General features: G+C 41.6%; 1 protein-coding gene across 1 annotated transcript; it reads left to right on the top strand.

The window, feature by feature from the left end:
- The first annotated feature begins 141 nt into the window (after window positions 1-141).
- Window positions 142-25263, top strand: PTRHD1 (peptidyl-tRNA hydrolase domain containing 1). Its single transcript, XM_068110230.2, has 3 exons — window positions 142-282; window positions 1308-1525; window positions 21964-25263. Exons 2-3 carry the CDS (start codon window positions 1337-1339, stop codon window positions 22132-22134), a joined length of 360 nt encoding a protein of 119 aa, XP_067966331.1. The 5' UTR covers window positions 142-282; window positions 1308-1336; the 3' UTR covers window positions 22135-25263.
- The last annotated feature ends 447 nt before the right edge of the window (window positions 25264-25710 follow it).

Below are 25710 nucleotides of genomic sequence, written 5' to 3'. Positions count from 1 at the left end.
AGGTATACGGAAGCGTTGTTTGGATATATATTGTTTATTCGAATTTGTTCTATCGCAGCACATATTAGACTTTTATATTAAATAAATGCACTTGTCGTGTTTATTTGTCACACGATGCTTCGACGTACTTGATGAATATTGTATTTTTATGATTCGGTTCATTCCTTCACGACCGGAGGTGTATTTGCCGTTGAGCGCTGTTTAATGATATCGGCTTTTCTTTTGATTTTTTGATCGCGTGTGGTGTTTCAAAGCGAAGTTGTGCATTTGTGAGTTTATCAGGTAAGACTAAAAGTAAAACACCATTGTATTATATGTTGTGAAAGTTTTCTTCTGTGTTCAGGAGTTTGGTTGTGATTTGTGTGCCCTCCATTGGATACTGATAGCTGATCATCAGTGGTTTGCAAAACAACATCCAACGAGGACCAATGGAAGGGGTGGTCTCAGCTTTGCGGACTCTTGAACGTCTTTCTGAATTTAATTACATTGTGGCCTCCTGTACCGATTAATTGCACTGTACGGTACTGCAAAAGCAAAATGTACTGTAGGCTATATGTACTTCAAAAGCAAAATTTACTGTACATGTACTGTCAAAGCAAAATTTACTGTACATGTACTGTCAAAGCAAAATTTACTGTACATGTACTGTCAAAGCAAAATTTACTGTACATGTTCAACAAAATGACTGCATTGTGCTGCAATGTACTAAGCCATTTGGTATTGTGTTGTATGTGCAGTATATTGCAACAAGACAGTAAATAAAGCACCAATATACAATGTACACAGTATCAATCAATATAATATGTACTGTATGTACAACAGCCTTCTGTATATTGCCCCAAACGGCACTACAGGGTGTAGTACTATATGTACAGTATATTGTCCCAAACTGCAATGCAGGGTGTATGACTATATGTACAGTATATTGTCCCAAACTACAATGCAGGGTGTATGACTATATGTACAGTATATTGTCCCAAACTGCAACGCAGGGTGTATGACTATATGTACAGTATATTGTCCCAAACTGCAATGCAGGTGTATGACTATATGTACAGTATATTGTCCCAAACTGCAATGCAGGGTGTATGACTATATGTACAGAATATTGTCCCAAACTGCAATGCAGGGTGTATGACTATATGCATAGTATATTGTCCCAAACTGCAATGCAGGGTGTATGACTATATGTACAGAATATTGTCCCAAACTGCACTGCAGGTTTGATTTGTCGCATATTGCACAATGCTGGAGTGTGTACTGTATTTTGTCATATGGTATTATGGGTGTGTGCTTGTGTGCACCAGAGATCCTCCTGGTTTGTGAGTGAGTGCACATGGCGAACCATCTGGTTCAATATGTGGTACTTCGCAGCGACCTTCAGAAGGTGATGGGCTGGCCACTTGGTGCCGTGGTTGCACAAGGCTGTCATGCATGCTCTGCGGCCCTGCACATGTTTCGTGCAGATGCACACACACAGCGATACTTGGCTGATGTTGAACGGATGCACAAGGTCGTTCTGGCGGTAAGGGGTTTTTGCACTACAGTATCGATAAAGGAACAGCGTTTTTGTTTTTTTTTGTATACAAGATCGAAGCTCGTTGGCCAGCTACAAGTCGTGAAGGGCTGGAGCTGGTATTAAATTATATATTAATTATATATAATAATTCTTAATTATAATTACAGACTTGGCATTTAATATGGAATTTTTTTTTTTTCTTGACTTGGGTTTACTTTCTGAACTCAGTATATCAATCTGGTGAGTTTCTTTTACCCTTTGGTGATGTCTTTGTTGAAAGAACCATGTCACTGATTGTCTTTCGCAGCAAGAAGTCAATAACAGGATTATATCACAGGTGGCGTGACAAAATGTAAGGACAGGTACATTTGACGATTGGCTTCACAATCGGGTATATAAGGGTTGTTGCGTTCTGTATTAGTGGAAAACAACTGCTGCACGTCCACAAAAGTTATTGCGGCTTCCTCTGGAGATGGTCCGTCAACTTGACAATGCTGTTTGTCATGGAGTGGTGGCTTTACGAAATTCTGGCATGAAACAGCGTGCTATTGCTCGGCAGTATGGCATCACTCAAGGTCAGGTGTCAAAGATCCTGAAACGAAATGCTCAGAGGGGTGTCCCTACTCCAATACCGAGGCCAGGACGTCCACGCAGAACCACAAGGAGAGATGATCGCCAGCTGCACCGGTTAGTCTGCAATGGCTGTACCAAGTCAGCTAATCGGCTTAGGGCTGAGTGGCAGCAACTGACAAATGTGCCTGTATCCAGAAGGCTAGTCAACCAACGACTGGTTCAAGCAGGCTATCGTGCCAGGCGTCCGCTGAGAAAGTCACGCCTGACCAGACAGCCAGTGCCGATTGCAGTGGGCCAGAGAGCACCGTCAATGGCAGCCAGGACACTGGAATCACGTGACCTTCAGTGACGAGTCTAGATTTCTGGTCTATCGTCAAGATGGCCGCGTCCGAGTGCGCAGACAAGTGCATGAAGCCTACAACGAAGATTGTATAGTGCCAAGAGTCCAAGCTGGAGGTGGTGGGGTGACCGTTTGGGCTGCTTTTCATGCAGGGGGCAAAACTGACCTGGTTGTTCTGAATTGAAACCTGAACCAGTTCAAGTACAGGGTCATTCTGGAAAAAACATTGCTTCCATTTGCTCGTGCAGGCTTTCGAGGAAACATTGTCTTCCAAGATGACAATGCACGGCCTCATCGTGCTCGCATGATCCAACACTTTCTTGCTGACCGTGGTGTAGAGCATATGGAGTGGCCTGCCATGTCCCCGGATATGAATCCGATAGAGAACTTGTGGGCAGAATTAACGCGTCAAATCGACAACTTGGACCAGCAGCCTACCTCTGTGCGTGAATTGCAGCAGACTATTGTCACTGCATGGCAAGCGATTCCTGTCCAAACCTTGACAAATCTCGTGTACGTGCTCGGCGTGTACGTGCTCTCCTGAATGCTCGTGGGGGTTACACGAAGTACTGAACTGTAATTTTACTGTCCGTAATCCCAGTCATAATTTAGCTTTTGTTTTTGTTGAAATTTTTTTTGGCTAATGTGCAAAATAAAGAGATACTTCTGGAAAACGTACAGAAGTTTAACACAGTACTGTCCATGAATTGAGTTCGATATCAGTTTACATCACTTTCAAGGATCAATTTATTTGCTTCGAAATGTCAAATGTGGTTTTTGTTTCTTTTAAAGGTCCCATTAACAAAATCTAGAATAATTTCAACATAATTCCAATGAACTTTTGGTTCTAAGTCATCTTGAAAAGTAAGTTCACCCCCACAAAAAAAATATTCCATATTAAATGCCAAGTCTGTATATATTAGTGGTATTAATATTAATTGTAGTATATATTAATGATATATTATAATGTACATGTACTGTCAAAGCAAAATTTACTGTGCATGTTCTGCAAAAGAAAAATCACGACAATATATTGTTACGGTTTTTGGAACCTTCACATGTAAATTTTGTAGTAAATTCCCTTATAAATGACCACTGTGTACATGTCCCCTTAATTGGCTGTTAATTAAAGATTGCACCTTAGTTAGTCCATGTACAACACGTATGACACTTTAGGACCTCTCTATAGTTATGTCATTATTATGTGTTCCAGGTAAGGCTGTGTTTCCAATAGTTGACTCTACGTTGCATCAATCAAATAAGATAGGTCCCTTTCAGTGCTCCAATTGTCTCTTCAAAGTGCCAGTTCGGCGGCGTTCGTCGCCGTTGCATTGGGCTGTTTTCGGCGGCGTTCGTCGCCGTTGCATTGGGCTGTTTTCGTTGGCACCACGCCCCAAAACTCCATTGCACACGAGGCCAAGATCGGAGAAGAAGGGGGGAGGAGCCGCCGGATCACGGACGTGGCACCACCTCGCCATCAAAGGTGGAGTCAGAGAGCCCTTACCAACCAACCATCGCCGAGGTGAGCCCACCGGTAGGCGTGTCAGCGGGGCCGGCGGCTTGATACGGCCAAGGCCAATAAAAGGGACTGCGAGGGACTGCTTAAGCAGATGAGTGAGGAGAGGCAGCAGATGAAGAGAGGAGTGAGGGAGCACGAGAGCCGGTGAGAAGGCAGGAGAGACGAGCTGCGCGGAGCTGCTGCAGGAAGCCCCTGCCGTGTAAAGCTGAATACGTGGAGCCGCTGGCTGCTCGCTTCCAGCCCGGAGCGTGGAGCTGGAGCGGACCTTCTTGCTGTACCCTGCCAAACCTTCCAGCCCTGTTGTCCCACCTGAACCATTTCCTTCAGCCATTCCTGCCTGCAATTCCCTATTCATGTGAGTCTGTCTGTATTGTCCTGTGGGTTTAAGTAAGACTGTTTAAGGATTTGCTCCATGTCTTCTTCTTCTTCTTCTTCTGTATATTGCTTTCGTTCCTTCTTTCTTTGGTTTTGTATACTTAATTAATAAATACCTGTTCCTTCTTATTCTTGGTTTCATTCTCGTCCGATCGCTTCAGTGATTTCCCAATTGAGTACCCGTGGCGCGATTTCGGCAGAACCGCTTATAATCGGGTTTAGTCCTTTGTTAACGGCCCGCGTCGCAGCTCGCTTCACTCGGCGCAATCCATCTATTACGCTGCGGCCCGGGCGGGAGTATTTCCTCGCTTACCGGAAGGCGCTGGTACTTAGGTCATAGGAAGAATTGGCCAACTACCCTATTCAGCGCTGACCGGGAGTGGCGTCATATCCCCAGGACCGGTCGGACGGCCAGCTTAACAAGACAAGGGGATTAACCCCCCCCCCTTACTAACGGGAGTGCTGTCCCCCGGATCCATAACAATATTATCTTCAATATAATCACTACAATAAAAGAAAAATACAGTACACACTACAATATATTATATGAATTATATATTAGTATTAATATATTATCTATCTACTAGTAGGGTCACCTGTGGGAATCCCACGGGCATGGACGTGTGTGACATTTGGACATCTTGATTTAGATGCTGCACATTAAATTTTACAAAATGGTTACTGGCAATTCATCAGATCCAGAAATGGTGTAATGAACACAATTTATTTATTTCACATAATATGTAACCCCTCACTCCTCTCCACCTGACACTCTCCTCTCTCTCCACCCTCACGGCTCTCCAATCCCACTCCTCCTCACACTCCCCTCCAATACTTCCTCACACTCCTCTCCAATCCCTCACACTCCTCTCCAATTCCTCACACTCCCCTCCAATCGCTCCTCACTCTCCTCTCCAATCGCTCCTCACTCTCCTCTCAAATCGCTCCTCACTCTCCTCTCCAATCGCTCCTCACTCTCCGCTCCAATCGGCCCTCACTCTCCAACTCCTTGCTCCTCACTCTCCAACCCCTCGCTCCTCACTCTCCAACCCCGAGCTCCTCACTCTCCAACCCTGAGCTCCTCACACTCCAACCCCTAGCTCCTCACTCTCCAACCACGAGCTCCTCCCTCTCCAACTCCTCGCCCCTCACTCTCCAACCCCTCGCTCCTCGCTCTCCAACCCCTAGCTCCTCACTCGCCAACCCCTCGCCCCTCACTCTCCAACCCCTCGCCTCTCACTCTCCAACCCCACACCCCTCACTCTCCAACCCCTAGCGCCTCGCTCTCCAACCCCTAGCTCCTCACTCTCCAACTGCGAGCTCCTCACTCTCCAACCCCGAGCTCCTCACACTCCAACCCATAGCTCCTCACTCTCCAACCATGAGCTCCTTGCTCTCCAACTTCTCGCCCCTCACTCTCCAACCCCTCGCTCCTCGCTCTCCAACCCCTTGCGCCTCTCCAATTTCTTGCTCCTCACTCTCCAACCCCTAGCTCCTCACTCTCCAACTCCTCGCTCTCCAACCCCTTGCTCCTCACTCCCCAACTCCTATCTCCTCGCTCTCCAACCGCTAGCTCCGTGCTCTTCAACCACTAGCTCCTCGCTCTCCAACCCCTAGCTCCTCGCTCTCCAACCCCTCGCTCCCCAACCCCTCGCTCCTCCAACCCCTCCCTCCTCGCTCTCCAACCCCTAGCTCCTCACTCTCCAACCCCGAGCTCCTCACTCTCCAGCTCCTCGCTCTCCAACCCCTCGCTCCTCACTCTCAAACCCCTAGCTCCTCACTCTCCAACTCCTTCCTCGCCAACCCCTCGCTCCTCACTCCCCAACCCCTAGCTCCTCGCTCCCCAACCCCTAGCTCCTCGCTCTCCAACCCCTAGCTCCTCGCTCTCCAACCCCTAGCTCCTCGCTCTCCAACCCCTAGCTCTCCAACCCCTAGCTCTCCAACCACTAGCTCTCCAACCCCTCGCTCCTCGCTCTCCAACCCCTAGCTCCTCGCTCTCCAACCCCTAGCTCTCCAACCCCTCGCTCCTCGCTCTCCAACCCCTATCTCCTCGCTCTCCAACCCCTCGCTCCTCACTCTCCAACTCCTCACTCCTCTCCAATTTTTTGCTCCTCTCCAAACCCCTAGCCCCCACGCTCCAACCCCTAGCTTCTCGCTCTCCACCCCCTAGCTCCTCGCTCTCCAACCCCTAGCTCCTCACTCTCCAGCCCCTAGCCCCTCACTCTCCAGCTCCTCGCTCTTCAACCCCTCGCTCCTCACTCTCAAACCCCTAGCTCCTCACTCTCCAACTCCTTCCTCGCCAACCCCTCGCTCCTCACTCCCCAACCCCTAGCTCCTCGCTCTCCAACCCCTAGCTCCTCGCTCTCCAACCCCTAGCTCCTCGCTCTCCAACCCCTAGCTCTCCAACCACTAGCTCTCCAACCCCTCGCTCCTCGCTCTCCAACCCCTAGCTCCTCGCTCTCCAACCCATAGCTCTCCAACCCCTCGCTCCTCGCTCTCCAACCCCTATCTCTCGCTCTCCAACCCCTAGCTCCTCGCTCTCCAACCCCTAGCTCTCCAACCACTAGCTCTCCAACCCCTCGCTCCTCGCTCTCCAACCCCTAGCTCCTCGCTCTCCAACCCATAGCTCTCCAACCCCTCGCTCCTCGCTCTCCAACCCCTATCTCTCGCTCTCCAACTCCTCACCAATTTTTTGCTCCTCTCCAAACCCCTAGCCCCCCACGCTCCAACCCCTAGCTTCTCGCTCTCCACCCCCTAGCTCCTCGCTCTCCACCCCCTAGCTCCTCGCTCTCCAACCCCTAGCTCCTCACTCTCCAACCCCTCGCACCTCGCTCTCCAACCCCTCGCTCCTCGCTCTCCAACCCTTCACTCCTCGCTCTCCAACCCCTCGCTCCTCGCTCTCCAACCCCTAGCTCCTCGCTCTCCAACCCCTAGCTCTCCAACTCCTCGCTCTCCAACCCCTCGCTCTCCAACCCCTGGCTCCTCGCTCTCCAACCCCTAGCTCCTCGCTCTCCAACCCCTAGCTCCTCGCTCTCCAACCCCTAGCTCCTCGCTCTCCAAACCCTGGCTCCCCAACCCCTAGCTCCTCGCTCTCCAACCCCTAGCTCCTCGCTCTCTAACCCCTAGCTCCTCGCTCTCCAACCCCTCTCTCTCCAACCCCTTGCGCCTCTCCAATTTCTCGCTCCTCTCCAACCCCTAGCTCCTCGCTCTTCAACCACTAGCTCCTCGCTCTCCAACCCCTAACTCCTCGCTCTCCAACCCCTCGCTCCCCAACCCCTAGCTCCTCGCTCTCCAACCCCTAGCTCCTCGCTCTCCAACCCCTAGCTCCTCGCTCTCCAACCCCCTCTCTCTCCAACCCCTAGCGTGGTCGTGGCGAGTTTAAAGTCTAAAACCATCGATAAAAATTAAATCAGATGGTGAATTCAAGATGAAATCGTGAGGGTGACTCAATGAATGGGCTTTATTTTACAGGCCTTTGAGAAATCATTTCATTCTATAAACGGAAACTTTCATGGGATTCTCTTCCCGTTTTTTTCAACCGAGTCTAAAACTATGTTAGCGACTGTTAAAAACGAAATGATATATCGAATTAGAGTTGAAATTAAACCTATGTGAGAGAGAAAGACAGCACGGGCCTAACTAAACAGGCCTCAAAGCTATTCGAGTTAATAAAATGGTGGATATTTGTTTACATGAAGCCTCTCCAAGAATGGGTGGAGCTACTCTGTAAACGGAGTAAGCCACACCCCCGGACAGACAGACAGACAGAGAGACAGACAGACAGACAGACAGAATCACCGTAGCCTATTATAATATAGATATCTCTCTTCTCTTTTCTTCTCTTCTGCTCTTCTCTTCTCTTCTGCTCTGCTCTTCTCTTCTCTTCTCTTCTCTTTTCTCTCATCTTCTCTTCTCTCTATATTATAAAAGAAAGTTTTTGTTTGTTTGTCTGCGCAAGCTAATCTCCTGAACGGTGAAAGATAAGAGGAAACCTCTAATACAAAAAATGTCGGGACGGGCCGCGGGAAGGTTATAGGCAAGGTGGCGAGGCTGGTCGAGGCCGCGTCGGCCGAGCTGGGCCCATTTCACAATTAAAAGCTGAGCTGAATTATAGTAGTCATTCTTCTACGGCCGCGAGTAAAAGCTGAATTACATTAAAAAAGAACCAAAAATGTCGGGATAGGCCCCGGGAACGTTATAGGCGAGGTGGCGAGGCCGGTCGAGGCCCCATCGGCCGGGCTGGGCCCATTTCGCAATTAAAAGCTAAGCTGAATTATCGTAGTCAATCTTCTACGGCTGCGAGTAAAAGCTGAATTATAGTCGTAAATTCATTCAAAAATAACCCGGGCAACGCCGGGTGCTTTCAGCTAGTAATATATATAAAATAAAGTTTTTGTTTGTTTGTTTGTCTGCACGCGCTAATCTCCTGAACGGTGAAAGATAGTACCTCTGACACAAAAAATGTCTGGACGGGCCCCGGGAAGGTTTTAGGCCAGGTGGCGAGGCCGGTTGAGGCCGCCCTGGTCGGGCTGGGCCCATTTCGCAATTAAAAGCTGAGCTGAATTCCAGAAGTCAATCTTCAACGGCCACGAGTAAAAGCTGAATTATAGTAGTAAATTCATTCAAAAAGAACCAAAAATGTCGGGAGGGGCCCCGGGAAGGTTATAGGCTAGGTGGCGAGGCCGATCATGGCCGCTTCGGCCGGGCTGGGCCCATTTCGCAATTAAAAGCTGAGCTGAATTATAGTTCTTTAAATTTCTTTTATTTCGAATTTCTTTTCTTTAAATGAATTGTGAAATTTTTCGATGAAAATGAAAATTATGAAAATTGAAATAATGAAATAATGAAAAATTGAATAAATGAAAATGAAAATTTTCGATGAATTATCTTTAAATTTCGAATTTCTTTAAATGAAAAGTCAAATAAAAAATATTGAGAACAGCACTCGGGAGAGAGCATACCTCCACCAGGCTGAACAGTTAACGTTTTGTATCCCACTGATAGGCCGGATCTGCATCCGGACCTGAAACAAGATCGAATTGGCTTGTTCTTGTCACCTACCCAACTCATCCACCAAATTTCGTCCGAATCTGTCCATAAATTTTTGAGATATCCTGCACACAAACAGGGGTGAAAGCACAACCTGTAGTGGTGGATAGGTAATAATTAATTAATGCACCATTAAATCCTAAGTGCAACTTTAACGAGAGTTCAAAGAACATCTTACCCCATGCAGTCTTTTTTTTTTTCTTTTCTTTTTTTGTATACTGAATCGAGGCTCGTGAAAGAGCTAACATTTACTTCACAAACAAATCAACCAGACCAACAAAATATATAACAAGTACACATACATTCAAAGTACACCGCCCCCATGCCAAATAATTAAATATCCTACAGCGCGGCATTGCCGGGGCGCCTCTGGCGCCCGGCAATACCGCAGTGCAGCTCATAGAGGCTGCATTGGGAGGGAGAGGTGTTCGCTAATTGATTGATTAATTGTATGATTAAAATCAATAAAAGATTATCACAAAATATTTTATTAATCAATTAGCTAATAGCTTAACTAAACCACTAGTGCTTCATCCGAAGATGTATCTTTTAGAAATTTAATTAAATAAGTCATTAATAAAAAATTAAATAATTACTTGATTAATCAATAAATAATTAATCAATTAATCAATAAATAATTAATCGATTAAATGATTAATCAATAAATCAAAAATATCCTTGATAGCCACATCACTTGGTCACTGTCATGTCCAAATATTAGCTTCCCAGCTCAAAAGGTTCCTGAGATATTGGCCAAATGAGAAAGAAAATAAATAAATGATTAATAATGAAAATAAATAAATAATAATCATTAAAAAATTAAATGATCAATCAATTCGGTCACAGAACACATAAACCACCACCATTTCATCAGAATATGTAACTGATTTTTTTTTTTTTTTTTACAAATTAATCGAATAATTAAATAATTAATCGATTAATTGATTGATCAATAAATCAAAAATATCCTTGATAGCCACATCACTTGGTCACTCATGTCCAAATATTAGCTTCCGAGCTCAAAAGGTGCCTGAGATATTGGCCAAATGAGAAAGAAAATAAATAAATGATTAATAATGAAAATAAATAAATAATAATCATAAAAAAATTAAATTATTAATCAATTTGGTCAGAGAACACATAAACTACCACTATTTCATCAGAATCTGTAACTTTAAAAATAATTTTTTTTTTGTCATTAATCGAATAATTAAATAATTAATCGATTAATTGATTAATTAATAAATCAAAAATAGCCTTTGCAGCCAAATCACCTGGTCATTGGCATGTCCAAATAACAGCTTCCTAACTCAAAAGGTGCCTGAGTTAATGGTCAGAAGAGAAAGGAAATTTGATTAATTAGATAAGTACTTTATTAATCGCTAATAATTAAATAACTCCTCAATTTATTGATTAATCAAAAAACAAAAAATACCGTTTAGGACAAATCACTTTCTCACTATTGCGCCAAAATTTCAGCTTCCTAGCTCAAAGGATGGCTGAGATATCGCCCGGACAACCAAACAAACAAGAAAGAAAGCAAGAAAACAAGAAAACAAACAAGAAAGCAAGAAAACAAACAAACAACCAGAGTGAAAACTGAGTACTCCCTTTCAGCGTGCGTCACTGCCGAGCCCCCTTCGGTGCCCGGAAATGACGATTTGCAATGCCTGGAGATGGCATAGGAAAAGTGCGGTGTACAACAAGAAAACAAACAAGTACACATACATTCAAAGTACACCGCCCCATGCCAAATAATTAAATATGCTGCAGCGCGGCATTGCCGGGGCACCTCGGGCGCCCGGCAATACCGCAGTGCAGCTCATTGAGGCTGCATTGGAAGGGAGAGGTGTACGCTAATTGATTGATTAATTGTATAATTAAAATCAATAAAAGATTATCACAAAATATTTTCATAATCAATTGGCTAATCGCATAACTAAACCACTAGTGCTTCATCCGAAGATGTATCTTTTAGAAATTTAATTAAATAAGTCATTCATAAAAAATTAAATAATTAATTGATTACTCAATAAATAATTAATCGATTAATCAATAAATAATTAATAGATGAAATGATTAATCAATAAATCAAAAATATCCTTGATAGCCACATCACTTGGTCACTCATGTCCAAATATTAGCTTCCCAGCTCAAAAGGTGCCTGAGATATTGGCCAAATGAGAAAGAAAATAAATAAATGATTAATAATGAAAATAAATAAATAATAATCATAAAAAAATTAAATTATTAATCAATTTGGTCAGAGAACACATAAACTACCACTATTTCATCAGAATCTGTAACTTTAAAAAAAAAATTTTTTTGTCATTAATCGAATAATTAAATAATTAATCGATTAATTGATTAATTAATCAATCAAAAATATCCTTTGCAGCCAAATCACCTGGTCATTGGCATGTCCAAATATCAGCTTCCTAACTCAAAAGGTGCCTGAGTTAATGGTCAGAAGAGAAAGGAAATTTGATTAATTAAATAAGTACTTAATTAATCGCTAATAATTAAATAACTCCTCAATTTATTGATTAATCAAAAAACAAAAAATACCGTTTTTGACAAAGCACTTTCTCACTATTGTGCCGAAATTTCAGCTTCCTAGCTCAAAGGATGGCTGAGATATCGCCCGGACAACCAAACAAACAAGAAAGAAACCAGAGTGAAAACTGAGTACTCTCTTTCAGTGTGCGTCACTGCCGAGCCCCCTTTGGTGCCCGGCAATGACGATTTGCAATGCCTCGAGATGGCATAGGAAAGGAGCGGTGTACAACAAACAAACAACCAGAGTGAAAACTGAGTACTCTCTTTCAGCGTGCGTCACTGCCGAGCCCCCTTCGGTGCCCGGCAATGACGATTTGCAATGCCTGGAGATGGCATAGGAAAGGAGCGGTGTACAACAAGTACAGATACATTCAAAGTACACCGCCCCCATGCCAAATAATTAAATATCCTACAGTGCGGCTCATTGAGGCTGCATTGGAAGGGAGAGGTGTATGCTAATTGATTGATTAATTGTATAATTAAAATCAATAAAAGATTATCACAAAATATTTTCATAATCAATTGGCTTATAGCATAACTAAACCACTAGTGAGTGCTTCATCCGAAGATGTATCTTTTAGAAATTTAATTAAATAAGTCATTAATAAAAAATTAAATAATTAATTGATTACTCAATAAATAATTAATCGATTAATCAATAAATATAATTAATCGATTAAATGATTAATCAATAAATCAAAAATATCCTTGATAGCCACATCACTTGGTCACTGTCATGTCCAAATATTAGCTTCCCAGCTCAAAAGGTGCCTGAGATATTGGCCAAATGAGAAAGAAAATAAATAAATGATTAATAATGAAAATAAATAAATAATAATCATTAAAAAATTAAATTATTAATCAATTCGGTCACAGAACACATAAACCACCACCATTTCATCAGAATCTGTGACTGGAATTTTTTTTTTTAAAGTAATTAATCGAATAATTAATCGATTAATTGATTCATCAATAAATCAAAAATATCCTTGATAGCCACATCACTTGGTCACTCATGTCCAAATATTAGCTTCTGAGCTCAAAAGGTGCCTGAGATATTGGCCAAATGAGAAAGAAAATAAATAAATGATTAATAATGAAAATAAATAAATAATAATCATAAAAAAATTAAATTATTAATCAATTCGGTCAGAGAACACATAAACCACCACCATTTCATCAGAATCTGTAACTTAAAAAAAAAAATTTTTTTTGTCATTAATCGAATAATTAAATAATTAATCGATTAATTCATTAATTAATAAATCAAAAATAGCCTTTGCAGCCAAATCACCTGGTCATTGGCATGTCCAAATATCAGCTTCCTAACTCAAAAGGTGCCTGAGTTAATGGTCAGAAGAGAAAGGAAATTTGATTAATTAAATAAGTACTTAATTAATCGCTAATAATTAAATAACTCCTCAATTAATTGATTAATCAAAAAACAAAAAATAGCATTTTTGACAAAGGACTTGCTCACTGTTGTCCCGAAATTTCAGCTTCCTATCTCAAAGGATGGCTGAGATATCGCCCGGACAAACAAACAAACAAACAAACAAACAAGTACACATACATTCAAAGTACACCGCCCCATGCCAAATAATTAAATATGCTGCAGCGCGGCATTGCCGGGGCGCCTCCGGCACCCGGCAATACCGCAGTGCAGCTCATTGAGGCTGCATTGGGAGGGAGAGGTGTACACTAATTGATTGATTAATTGTATAATTAAAATCAATAAAAGATTATCACAAAATATTTTCATAATCAATTGGCTAATCGCATAACTAAACCACTAGTGCTTCATCCGAAGATGTATCTTTTAGAAATTTAATTAAATAAGTCATTTATAAAAAATTAAATAATTAATTGATTACTCAATAAATAATTAATCAATAAATAATGAATAGATGAAATGATTAATCAATAAATCAAAAATATCCTTGATAGCCACATCACTTGGTCACTCATGTCCAAATATTAGCTTCCCAGCTCAAAAGGTGCCTGAGATATTGGCCAAATGAGAAAGAAAATAAATAAATGATTAATAATGAAAATAAATAAATAATAATCATAAAAAAATTATATTATTAATCAATTTGGTCAGAGAACACATAAACTACCACTATTTCATCAGAATCTGTAACTTTAAAAAAAAAAATTTTTTTTCATTAATCGAATAATTAAATAATTAATCGATTAATTGATTAATTAATAAATCAAAAATATCCTTTGCAGCCAAATCACCTGGTCATTGGCATGTCCAAATATCAGCTTCCTAACTCAAAAGGTGCCTGAGTTAATGGTCAGAAGAGAAAGGAAATTTGATTAATTAAATAAGTACTTAATTAATCGCTAATAATTAAATAACTCCTCAATTTATTGATTAATCAAAAAAAAAATACCGTTTTTGACAAAGGACTTGCTCGCTATTGTGCCGAAATTTCAGCTTCCTAGCTCAAAGGATGGCTGAGATATCGTCCGGACAACCAAGAAACAAGAAAACAAGAAAGAAAACAAGAAAACAAGAAAGAAAACAAACAAGTACAAACAACACATACATTCAAAGTACACCGCCCCCATGCCAAATAATTAAATATGCTGCAGCGCGGCATTGCCGGGGCGCCTCCGGCGCCCGGCAATACCGCAGTGCAGCTCATTGAGGCTGCATTGGGAGGGAGAGGTGTACACTAATTGATTGATTAATTGTATAATTAAAATCAATAAAAGATTATCACAAAATATTTTCATAATCAATTGGCTAATCGCATAACTAAACCACTAGTGCTTCATCCGAAGATGTATCTTTTAGAAATTTAATTAAATAAGTCATTTATAAAAAATTAAATAATTAATTGATTACTCAATAAATAATTATTCGATTAATCAATAAATAATTAATAGATGAAATGATTAATCAATAAATCAAAAATATCCTTGATAGCCACATCACTTGGTCACTCATGTCCAAATATTAGCTTCCCAGCTCAAAAGGTGCCTGAGATATTGGCCAAATGAGAAAGAAAATAAATAAATGATTAATTATGAAAATAAATAAATAATAATCATAAAAAATTAAATTATTAATCAATTTGGTCAGAGAACACATAAACTACCACTATTTCATCAGAATCTGTAACTTTAAAAAAAAAAAGTTTTTTGTCATTAATCGAATAATTAAATAATTAATCGATTAATTGATTAATTAATAAATCAAAAATATCCTTTGCAGCCAAATCACCTGGTCATTAGCATGCCCAAATATCAGCTTCCTAACTCAAAAGGTGCCTGAGTTAATGGTCAGAAGAGAAAGGAAATTTAATTAATTAAATAAGTACCTAATTAATCGCTAATAATTAAATAACTTCTCAATTTATTGATTAATCAAAAAAAAAAAATACTCTTTTTGACAAAGGACTTGCTCACTATTGTGCCGAAATTTCAGCTTCCTAGCTTAAAGGATGGCTGAGATATCGTCCGGACAAACAAGAAAGAAAACAAACAAGAAAGAAAACAAGAAAGAAAACAAACAAGTACACATACATTCAAAGTACACCGCCCCCATGCCAAATAATTAAATATCCTACAGCGCGGCATTGCCGGGGCGCCTCCGGCACCCGGCAATACCGCAGTGCAGCTCATTGAGGCTGCATTGGGAGGGAGAGGTGTACACTAATTGATTGATTAATTGTATAATTAAAATCAATAAAAGATTATCACAAAATATTTTCATAATCAATTGGCTAATCGCATAACTAAACCACTAGTGCTTCATCCGAAGATGTATCTTTTAGAAATTTAATTAAATAAGTCATTTATAAAAAATTAAATAATTAATTGATGACTCAATAAATAATTAATCGATTAATCAATAAATAATTAATAGATGAAATGATTAATCAATAAATCAAAAATATCCTTGATAGCCACATCACTTGGTCACTCATGTCCAAATATTAGCTTCCCAGCTCAAAAGGTGCCTGAGATATTGGCCAAATGAGAAAGAAAATAAATAAATGATTAATAATGAAAATAAATAAATAATAATCATAAAAAAATTAAATTATTAATCAATTTGGTCAGAGAACACATAAACTACCACTATTTCATCAGAATCTGTAACTTAAAAAAAAAATTTTTTTTGTCATGAATCAAATAATTAAATAATTAATCGATTAATTGATTAATTAATAAATCAAAAATATCCTTTGCAGCCAAATCACCTGGTCATTGGCATGTCCAAATATCAGCTTCCTAACTCAAAAGGTGCCTGAGTTAATGGTCAGAAGAGAAAGGAAATTTGATTAATTAAATAAGTACTTAATTAATCGCTAATAATTAAATAACTCCTCAATTTATTGATTAATCAAAAAAAAAAAAATATCGTTTTTGACAAAGGACTTGCTCACTACTGTGCCGAAATTTCAGCTTCCTAGCTCAAAGGATGGCTGAGATATCGCCCGGACAACAAAGAAAGAAAACAAACAAGTACACATACATTCAAAGTACACCGCCCCATGCCAAATAATTAATATGCTGCAGCGCGGCATTGCCGGGGCGCCTCCGGCGCCCGGCAATACCGCAGTGCAGCTCATTGAGGCTGCATTGGGAGGGAGAGGTGTACACTAATTGATTGATTAATTGTATAATTAAAATCAATAAAAGATTATCACAAAATATTTTCATAATCAATTGGCTAATCGCATAACTAAACCACTAGTGCTTCATCCGAAGATGTATCTTTTAGAAATTTTATTAAATAAGTCATTTATAAAATTTAAATAATTAATTGATTACTCAATAAATAATTAATCGATTAAATGATTAATCAATAAATCAAAAATATCCTTGATAGCCACATCACTTGGTCACTCATGTCCAAATATTAGCTTCCCAGCTCAAAAGGTGCCTGAGATATTGGCCAAATGAGAAAGAAAATAAATAAATGATTAATAATGAAAATAAATAAATAATAATCATAAAAAAATTAAATTATTAATCAATTTGGTCAGAGAACACATAAACTACCACTATTTCATCAGAATCTGTAACTTTAAAAAAATTTTTTTTTGTCATTAATCGAATAATTAAATAATTAATCGATTAATTGATTAATTAATAAATCAAAAATATCATTGGCAGCCAAATCACCTGGTCATTGGCATGTCCAAATATCAGCTTCCTAACTCAAAAGGTGCCTGAGTTAATGGTCAGAAGAGAAAGGAAATTTGATTAATTAAATAAGTACTTAATTAATCGCTAATAATTAAATAACTCCTCAATTTATTGATTAATCAAAAAAAAAAATACCGTTTTGGACAACGGACTTGCTCACTATTGTGCCGAAATTTCAGCTTCCTAGCTTAAAGGATGGCTGAGATATCGTCCGGACAAACAAGCAAGAAAGCAAGAAAGCAAGAAAGAAAACAAGAAAGAAACCAGAGTGAAAACTGAGTACTCTCTTTCAGCGTGCGTCACTGCCGAGCCCCCTTTGGTGCCCGGCAATGACGATTTGCAATGCCTGGAGATGGCATAGGAAAGGAGCGGTGTACCACAAGAAAGCAAGAAAACAAACCAGAGTGAAAACTGAGTACTCCCTTTCAGCGTGCGTCACTGCCGAGCCCCCTTTGGTGCCCGGCAATGACGATTTGCAATGCCTGGAGATGGCATAGGAAAGGAGCGGTGTACAACAAACAACCAGAGTGAAAACTGAGTACTCTCTTTCAGCGTGCGTCACTGCCGAGCCCCCTTCGGTGCCCAGCAATGACGATTTGAAATGCCTGGAGATGGCATCGGAAAGGTGCGGTGTACAACAAGAAAACAAACAACCAGAGTGAAAACTGAGTACTCCCTTTCAGCGTGCGTCACTGCCGAGCCCCCTTCGGTGCCCAGCAATGACGATTTGCAATGCCTGGAGATGGCATAGGAAAGGTGCGGTGTACAAAAAGAGGGAGCGGAAGACAAGATGGGGAGAGAAGGGGAAGCACACAAACACAACATTTGAGAGCAGGGAGATGTGTGGAAGGGAGAGGGCTTGGGGGGAGGAGGCGTGGGAAGGGGGGTGGGGAGGGGGAGGGAGAAGTATAAAACACAAGGACACCAAGGACTTCCAGGACAGAAGTTGGTATTTCAAAAAAGTGGAATTGGGGTGAAATTAGCGGGGGTAGAAAAGATCAAGGTTTTGGATGGGGGAAGATAAGAGATGGTGGTGAACAGCTGTTTTAAAGACCTGGAGGGTGGAGTGGGATTGAAGAGAGTGAGGGAGTTTGTTCCAGAGGCGGGAGAAAAGAGGAATGAAGGAGTGAAGGTGAGCAGAGAGTCTTGATTTTGGCAGTTTAACCCTAAGAGGGTTCCCGGCAGATCTTGTGCGACCTGTAGGAATATTTGCGGGACAGAGACCTGAGAGAGCTGGGGGGGGCAAGGCCAGAGAGGAGTCGGTAGAAGACGGAAAGACCACCAACCTGCCTGCGGTGAGTGAGTGAGAGGCCCTTGGAGTTCGCTTCATCGCGGGAGATTCCAATGATTCTGAATGCTTTGGTTTCAACAGCGTGAAGACGAGCTAGGTGTGAGGCAGGAGCACCAGCCCAGAGCGGAGAGCAGTATTCCATTGAGCTGCGGATGAAAGCCTTGTATGTGGTGAGGAGCTCAGGTGCGCCAAGGAAGGACTTCGCACGACGGAGGATGTCCAGTCAGCGACTGGCTTTGCAGGCCAGATTTGAAATGTGGTTTTACCAGGAAAGATCATGGCAGAAAGTGAGACCCAAAAGCTTGAGTGACAGAACTTCTTCTAGAGGATTATTCAGAAAGTGGATGGGAGGGTTTTCCAGTCGGTCTTTTCGGAGAGACATCGTAAGAGTGTGAGATTTGTCAGGATTGAAAGACATGTTCCACTTGTTTGCCCAGTCTGTGATTTTGTCCAGGTCTGCAGAGAGTGAGGAGGCTGCAGACTGCCGATCTGAGAGATGAAGAATGGAGCGACAGAGAGTAGAGTCATCAGCAAAGAGATGGAGAGGATTTTCAAGAGAGTCAGAGAGATCATTGATGAAGACCAGAAAAAGCACAGGGCCCAGAACACTGCCTTGGGGAACTCCAGCCTGAACAGGAAGAGGAGATGAGAGAAACCCATTCAGGGCCACACATTGACTACGACTAGAGAGGAAGTCCGCCAGCCATGCGTGGAGATTTCCATGGATACCAAAAGAGGAGAGTTTGGTGAGCAGAGCGGGGTGCCAGACCGCATCGAAGGCACGTGATATGTCAAGGGAGACAGCTCTAATTTCCTGTTTGGCATTGAGGGCCTCCATCCATTGTTGAGAAAGCAGAAGCAGCATGTCCAGATTAGAGTGACCAGGTCTGAAACCAAATTGATGATCAGAGATCAAGCCATTGGAGAAGAGGAAAGATTTCATATCTGAAGCAATGATGGATTCCATGACTTTGCTGATAATTGGGAGAAGGCTGATTGGTCTGTAGTTGCTGGGATCTGTTTTTGCACCTTTTTTGTGCATAGCGGTGATGTTGGCAGATTTCCAAGCAGATGGCAGATGACCTTGAGCAAAAGAGAGGGTGAAGAGAACAGAGAGAGGGAGTGAAAGAGCGGATGAACAGGATTTTAGGACCCGTGGGCTGATGCCGTCAGGTCCAGTTGCAGAATCAGAGTCGAGGGTTGACAGAAACTTTTCCACCTTGTCAGGAGGAAAGGACACAGAGTCCAGGAGCAGCTGGGTACGACTGGCTACGGTGGGTACAGAGAGGGATGGGTTTGGGATACAAGATTTAGAGGTTTCAAAAAGAACCCGGGCAACGCCGGGTGCTTTCGGCTCGTAGCTAATATAATATTAATATTATAGCTAATAATAATATAATAATATTATAATTAATAATTATAATATTATTTATAATAATAATAATCTATATATGTAAAAGAAAGTTTTTCTTTGTTTGTTTGTTACTTGCCGGAAAAGATTCCGGCAATTATGTTGATCGGTTGGTTTGTGTGTTTGTCTGTTTGTTCGCAGTACTACGTCTACACCGTTGCACGTAGAATCGCCAAACTTTACACGCATATTTGTCTTGCCCTGGAATAGACTGTGCCCAATTTTTAACTCTCTCGGCCCAAAGCCTCCATTATGACGTCATAATTCGATAATTCGACAAGTACAAAACTTTATCCAATCAAGATGCAATTTCTTGACCACCATGTCGGCATAAACTGGTGGAGAAAAAAATAATAATGATGACATCATCGGTCACGTGGTTCGGCCGCCATCTTGGAAAAACCGAAAAACTTTGCACCTCTACATCTCCGAAAGTGCTGAATAGAAAAAATTGAGACATGGCTCATTGTAAAGAACTCTCCATGGGGAATAAAATATGTTGATGATGATGTCATAGGTGCCTCCATTATGACGTCATAATTCGACAAGTACAAAATTTCATCTAATCAAGATAAAATTTCTTGAGCATAATCTTGGAATAAATTAGTTTAGAAAACAAATAATGATGACGTCATCGGTCACGTGGTTCGGCCGCCATATTTGTCCAACATGGCCAATTAAAAAAAAAAGAACATTCCGGCAAGTCCTCGCTCTCTGACCGATTTTTCATATGTTTGTTTGTCTGCAAATTTGTCTAATCTCCTGAACGGTGAAAGATAGGAGGAAACCTCTAAAACAAAAAATATCGGGACGGGTCCCGGGAAGGTTATAGGCTAGGTGTCGAGGCCCACCTCGGCCGGGCTGGGCCCATTTCACAATTAAAAGCTGAGCTGAATTATCGTAGTCAATCTTCTACGGCCGCGAGTAAAAGCTGAATTATAGTAGTACATTCATTCAAAAAGAACTAAAAATGTCGGGATGGGCCCCGGGAAGGTTATAGGCTAGGTGGCGAGGCCGGTCGACTAATAATATGCCACTGTGCAACTAATAATATGAGCTTCAATGTAGCAGAATTTTTTTTGTAGGCTTCCCCAGATCTGTGCCTCGATCCAATCCTGTCTCTGAGCTCTGCAGGCAGTTCCTTCGACCTCATGGCTTGGTTTTTGCTCTGATATGCATTGTCAGCTGTGAGACCTTATATAGACAGGTGTGTGCCTTTCCAAATCATGTCCAATCAATTGAATTGGCCACAGGTGGACTCCATTCAAGGTGTAGAAACATCTCAAAGATGATCAAGAGAAATGGGAGGCACCTGAGATAAATTTCAAGTGTCATAGCAAAAGGTCTGAATACTTATGTCAATGTGATATTTCAGTTTTTTCTTTTTAATAAATTTGCAAAACTTTCTAAAATCCTGTTTTCTCTTTGTCATTATGTGGTATCGAGTGTAGATTGATGAGGGAAAAAATGAATTTAAACGATTTCAGTATGAGGCTGCAACATAACAAAATGTGAAAAAGTGAAGGGGTCTGAATACTTTCTGAATGCACTTTACTTCTGAAATTTCCAGCCGATTTCATCCAGTGGAAGCCGAGAAACATATTTCAGTCCCCATGTAAAAGCTGCATACAGAGAAATGATCCCTTGTATAAAGGGAGGGGCGCTTTCCGCCTCCCTTTGATACTCGCCTTTGAGCTGTGCAATCTAGGTTGGATTCCTGACCCAATGATAAATTGGGATCCTAATGTTACATGGTCATTGTGTAGTATCATTTAGCGAGGACGTTAAGCCAGCCGTCCCATGAACTTTCACATCTGGATGTTAATTATTCAGCTACCATTTCAAAATTCCTTCATTTGCTGATATCCTGGTCAAGTTCTGAATTGTTGCTTTAATCTAATCGGGATACCTGTATGGTAACACCGTCCCTCCTTCCCCAAAAGATGAAACCAGCATAGTGATCTCATCACTGAACTCCAGTCAACCAAGTAAATAGAACATGATCAGCAGTAATGACATTTGGCAACCCCTATTCTCACCTCCTTCTCAAGAATGTAAGTTATTTGTAATGCAAGTTATTTTATTTGAAATAGCGAGGCAGATATTAAAATAATCAATCATTCAGCAGCATCTAATGCATTTGACCATATTCCAGGCTGATGGAGAAGATGCCTTGAGAGAACTGACAGAGAGACTCCTGGCTGATGGTATCGACCATCACCTTTGGGTGGAACAACCAGAGAACATTGCAACAGGCTTGGCACTGAAACCCTACCCAAAAGAGGAAGTCCATCACCTGCTGAAGCAGTTCAAACTACTGAAGTGAAGTGGGTCAATGTTGTCAACTTCTACAAAATGCAATCCTTTTTTTGTGTTCATGATTCTCTTTTCACTATCACAATATAAGAGTTAAAATCATTTGGAAAGAAAAAAAAAAAGACAATACTATTCATGAGTGGTGGTGGGGTTTGCTGATAAAATATAAAAAGGGAAAGAGTTGCAGGAACAATAAAAAAAAAGGAAGAGGAATGTATAAAGAAGGGTTGGCGTGGCCATAAAGATCATGGGACGACTGTAAAGGAAATGGGGGTGGCCGTAAAGATCATGTGGTAGCCGTAAAATCATGGGGGTGGCCATAAAGATCATGGGACGACTGTATAGGAAATGTGGGTGGCCGTAAAGATCATGTGGTAGCCGTAAAATCATGGGGGTGGCCATAAAGATTATGGGATGGCTGTAAAGATAATGGGGGTGGCCGTAAAGTTAATGAGGTGGCCATTAAGATCATGGGGTGGCCATTAAGATGATGGAATATCATGTGCACAGACTGTCACGAAGGAAAAATGAATGTTGAGATAATTCCCACAAGGCTGAATGAGGTGACAAAATATTACATTGCCAGTGCATGATAATAAAAGTTCAGACTTTTTTGTACCATACATAGTCGAAGATTATGGAAAAGCTAGTACACTGAATGGATATGGGCATAACCCACAAAACAGCATGCCAAACACGCATGCATGGGGTGGACAAAATGGATACGGAAGGAAACTCAAAGGAGGAGGGATTGGGGAGTGGTTAAGGAGGGTAGAAAGGATCATTGTTTTGTGTTGGGAACGATCTGAGATGGTGGTGTCTTGAAGACCTGGAGAGAAGAATGAAATTGAAGAGGATGTGGAAGTTGGTTCCACAGGTGGGAAAAAGAGGAACAACTGAGTGGAGGTGAGCACTGGGCAGTGATCTTGGATTTAGGTAGTTTCACCAGAAGGGTGTTGATGGTGGACCGTGTGTGCACTGCAGAAAACTGGGAGGGATAAAACACGTAAAGAGCAGAGGGTTCAAGACCAGAAAGGAGGCGGTAGAAGACAGAGAGACCACCAACCTATCTGCGATGGCGAAATGATAGGCTGATAGATTCAGCGTCGTCGTGGGGGATTCCCATAATCTTGAAGGCCTTGGTTTCCATGGCATCAAACTGAACAAGATGCGAGGCAGGGGAGCCAGCCCATAGGGGAGAGTAGTACTTCATCAAGCTGCGTATGAAAGCCTTGTAGGTGGATAGGAATTCGGGTGTGCCAAGGAAGGACTGTACGACGGACGATGCCCAGTCAGCATCTGGCTTTCGAGGCCAACTTTGAAATGCGGTATGCCCACAAAAGATCATGGCTGATAGTGACTACAAGAGTAAACGAAGTCAATAAGCCATGTGTGGAGTTGGCCTTGGATGCCATAGGGCATAGGCAGAGAGTTTGGAGAGCAAGGCAGTATGCCATACTATCAAAAGCACGACATATGTTCAGAGAGATGGCTCTAATCTTCTGTCTGACATTGAGGGGCTTCATCCATTGTTGGGTAAGTAGAAGCAGCATGACCAAGGTGAAATGACCTGGTCTGGAACCAAATTGTTTATCTGAGATAAGGTTGTTTGGAGAAAAGGAAGGATTTCATATCAACTGCAATGATGAATTCCATGACCTTGCTGATGATTGGAAGTCAGCTGATAGGTCGTTGGTCTGTGGCACTCGTGAAGTGAAAAGCAGGGTTAAGTGATCGGGTGCGTACATGCTTACATCTGCATTTGTAAGTCATTTTCTCGGCATTCGGTTTACACGAAATGTTCTCCATATTATGCGTCTTCTCATGTATAATTTTTTCGTGAAAATTATGACGTCATATGTCACATGGTATGGGCGCCATCTTAGAAAACTGAAAAATGGTGGATCTCTATATCTCCAAAACCGCTCCATTGAAGAAAAGTGAAATGCGATTCTTTGTAAAGAACTCTGTATGTGGAATAAGCATTAACGATATCGTTGGTGCCTTCATTATATGATGTCATAATTCGACAAGTACAAGGTTTAGTCCGATCAGTTTGAAATTTCCTGAGTGTGATCTATGCAACAATTATGTTGGAGAATGTAAATTTATGATGTCATCCGTCACGTGGTCTGGCAGCCATATAGGATCATAGAAAAAAACCTATGACAGGTGAAAAGGGCAAAGAGAGGATGTCCAAGATCAGCAGAGCAGGTTTTTAGAACACATGAGGTGATGCAGTACGGTCCAGTAGCAGAGTCGAGGGTTGAAAGAACATTGTCAGGCGCAAAGGACACCGAGTTGGGTACAACAGGGAAGGATGGGTTCTCGAGAGTGAGGGGTTGGGGACACAAGATTTGGAAGCAAACACAGAATTGAGGCATTCAGCCTTCTCTTGAGGGGAGTCGGCTGTGTTCCCATTTGAAGAGAGAGAAGGGATGGAAGGATAGTATAATCCAGACACAGACTTAACAAGGCACCACCAGGTTTTAGAGGAGGGAGACGAGTTTAAAAGTGCAATCTTGAGGTTGGACAGATGTTTTCCACCTCTTGAGAGTGGACACACACTTGTTGCGGACTTTTTTGAATGCCTTCACTTGGATTTGCCTTCCAGGAAGAGAATGCAACTTGTTTCAGCATAACTACCTCACCACAGGATTCAGTGTACCATGGGCAAGAGGAAGTGTCGGATAATTGAAGATGAAATGGGATGAATCTGTGTATAAGAATGAACAGGTTTCTGTGGAAGAATATCCAGGCTGAGTTAACATCAGGGACAGTAGATATGGGAGACCAGTCCTGAAGTGAGATGGCTGCTTCCAGTCTCTCCCAAAATGCCTGAGTAAACTTCCAGACTGAATTCCTGAGTTCCAGAATTCCTGAGTAATCTCGACTTGTACAAAACAGCAACTTATGACAAGCGAGTGCCTTCGGAGTCTAAAATTTGCATTCAAATATATACAAAAACAAGTCAAATATGAATCATGATTTAGGTCACAAAACGGTTAAAATTTATATGAGATAACCTTGATAAATAATTTATGCTTGACAATACCACATCTCATATGAATCGGTATGTCACAACATTTTGTCCAAATATTATTTCTGAACTGAATAAAGGACAATCTTATTAACACGGCTAATGCGTTGTTGACTTTATCTTTTCTTCAAATGAAAAGTCAAATAAAAAATATTGAGAACAGCACTCGGGAGAGAGCATACCTCCACCAGGCTGAACAGTTAACGTTTTGTATCCCACTGATAGGCCGGATCTGCATCCGGACCTGAAACAAGATCGAATTGGCTTGTTCTTGTCACCTACCCAACTCATCCACCAAATTTCGTCCGAATCTGTCCATAAGTTTTTGAGATATCCTGCACACAAACAGGGGTGAAAGCATAACCTGTAGTGGTGGATAGGTAATAATTATTTAATGCACCATTAAAGCCTAAGTGCAACTTTAACGAGAGTTCAAAGAACATCTTACCCCATGCAGTCTTGAGAAAAAAGGACATGGGCGTGGTCTGCGAGCAACAAATTTGATTGGTCAAGATGATGTAAAATGCCATAATACTTTGTCCAAGT

This window comes from Myxine glutinosa, chromosome 3 (genome assembly GCF_964187855.1).
Source record: "Myxine glutinosa chromosome 3, kmMyxGlut1.1, whole genome shotgun sequence".
NCBI classification, from domain to species: domain Eukaryota; kingdom Metazoa; phylum Chordata; class Myxini; order Myxiniformes; family Myxinidae; genus Myxine; species Myxine glutinosa.
This window is presented reverse-complemented; position numbering and strand designations above follow the sequence as displayed.